Below are 2,315 nucleotides of genomic sequence, written 5' to 3'. Positions count from 1 at the left end.
CCCAACCACATACTCATTTACAGCTGAGTAGACTGGAACAAACGAGTGAAGTATCTTGCTCAAAGATACAACACAGTTGCGTGCCATGACTCGAACATGCAACCCTTCAGGCACGAGCCCGGCGTCCTACCACTAGACTACTGTGCCTCCATAAAATGTACAACATGAGTTCCCTTGACAAAAAGAGTGGCATACTTCAGAGAAACTTTCTCTATGCTAGCCTACAATCCCTTTACAATAAATGAAGGAGTATAACTGTAAAGAATTACCTAAATTTCCCCTATTGGGCCTGCCCCTTTGTCTTAAAAGGAGGCAACTCTTGACTAGTATACAATTTTGAGTCCTCTTGGTTTAAGGCTGCTCCCAGACAAAGTAGACTTATCGACATACATGTATCTTTAGTGTTTCCCACACTGGGCACAGCCCATAGGGATAGTAGCACAGGGTCACCATCCATTTATATAACAATATATTGCCAAAATAGCTCTAGACCTAATTACGATAAAATCTTTTCAGCCATTCTGGTGTAGTATATGTTTTAAGGATTCCTTGTTCCACTGCACCGTCATTTTTCCTATATACAGTAACCTCCCCTTCACTTTGACCAGGTAGTTCAATCCGTTTCAGTGATTGATGGTATAACAATCTGAAGTCCAGGGTACTAATACAGGTCTCACTTCACAGAAAGTTTTACACTTTGAACCTTTTTGTAGATTATATTTTGTTTACATCATCTCCGTTAATTTATATATGTTTTCAAAAAGCAAAGCATATTTTTCTTTTCAAAGGTGATCTATCGAAACCATAGTCATGCCAAAAAGTATATTTTGAATGCATGGTTATTTTTTTAGCAGTGGTACAGGGATCCTTAAATATGAAGTTGACAATAGACAGATGACAGACACTACACCACAACAAAAGCCAACTGCAATTTTCAATAGTTTTACGATCAAAGTAAATGAAAACGTTTATATTGTTTTAATGTCTATATACCCGCATACATTAAACTTACATAAACATCAGGCTTTTATATTACTGCCAGTGATTAGAAAGACTTCATTGGTCACACAAAAGACTTTTTCCCAATATCTTTTCCTAAAAAAGTACACTGTACAATATCAAGGGACCTTAATTATCATTTGTCTTTATCAACAACCTCAATTGTCATTTACCATGACTTTTAAAATGTTACTAAACTAAGATGGTCCATAATTCCAACCTTCCCAAATCACTGCCAGTGCCATCAATGTTACAGTCTAACTTTTGCAAGCACACATAAAGGCACTAGGTCAAGATTCCTATTTACTGTAGTGAGATAATCATGATAAAATGTCTCTGTCCACTGCAGTAATACCATGACAAAATATTTCTGTTCACTGCATTAACTGATTAAGAGAAATAAAATAAAATATTTTTATTCACGCAGTTTAAGGAAATAATGATAAAATATTACCTATACTGTTCATAGCAATAAGAAAATATTCACTATAAAATGTTACCGTTGACTTCACTATCTATAGGAGTATATTCACAATAAAATCTTATGTTCACTGCAGTAGGAGTCGCTATAAAATGTTGTTGTTCACTTTAGCGAGTGAATCATAATATAATACTACTGTTTACTGCAGTGAGAGAATAGTGATATTTGAGGTCTGATCAGCCACAGCAAGTTTTCTCACACCATTCTTCTCAAAAGGTTTCATCCAGTTAACTTTACTGGAATGTTGAATCTCCAGAACTTTACAAGCACTGGACACGTTTTCATTCCTCTGTTCCTGAGGATGGGTGTGACCATTGGTCAAAGGGCCGGCACCATTGCTGTCATTGACGTTTAAAGCTGCTTCCTCGTCATTTGATTTCTCAAGGTCCCAAAGTACAACACAGCAGTCGTTGCCCCCGGATACCAGACACGAGTCAGAGACGAAATGAACTTGAGAGGTACCTTGAGAATGAGCATGTAGACTGAAAAGCTCTCGTATGTTTTTCCTACTCGTATCAAAGAGAGAGACCAGTCCATTTTCTAGTGCACATGCGAGGTAGTGTCCATCACTTGAAGAGGCCAAATTATGGATGAAAGGGGGATTCACCATGTAAGCTTCTGCGTCTGAGTTTCCGTTCTGCATTTCTTGCATATTGAACTGATTCAAACACTTTGGCCGGGAGAAGTCCCAGTGTATAAGCTTTGAGTCTAGACCCCCAGTTATGATCTCCCATGGTTTTCTCGGTCGAAAACACACAGACGAACATATATTGGTGTGTTTATGTCTGAGAGTTTTATAAAGTCTCTTTTCCTGAATATCAAGAATTTTTATTTC

The 2,315-nt window shown here is 37.5% G+C and overlaps 1 protein-coding gene across 1 annotated transcript; it reads right to left on the bottom strand.

Moving 5' to 3' along the window:
- Nucleotides 1-6: 6 nt before the first annotated feature.
- On the bottom strand, nt 7-2,309 carry LOC110444250 (WD repeat-containing protein 53-like; the record flags this gene model as incomplete). Its single annotated transcript, XM_021488643.1, has 1 exon — nt 7-2,309. A coding segment is annotated over one exon (690 nt), but the record flags the coding sequence as incomplete, so codon positions are not given.
- Between the last annotated feature and the right edge of the window lie 6 nt (nt 2,310-2,315).

The sequence above is a fragment of the Mizuhopecten yessoensis genome, unplaced genomic scaffold (assembly GCF_002113885.1).
Source record: "Mizuhopecten yessoensis strain PY_sf001 unplaced genomic scaffold, ASM211388v2 hete_36072672, whole genome shotgun sequence".
NCBI classification, from domain to species: Eukaryota; Metazoa; Mollusca; class Bivalvia; order Pectinida; family Pectinidae; genus Mizuhopecten; species Mizuhopecten yessoensis.
Note: the sequence above shows the minus strand (reverse complement) of the source record. Positions and strands in the feature narration are given on the sequence as shown.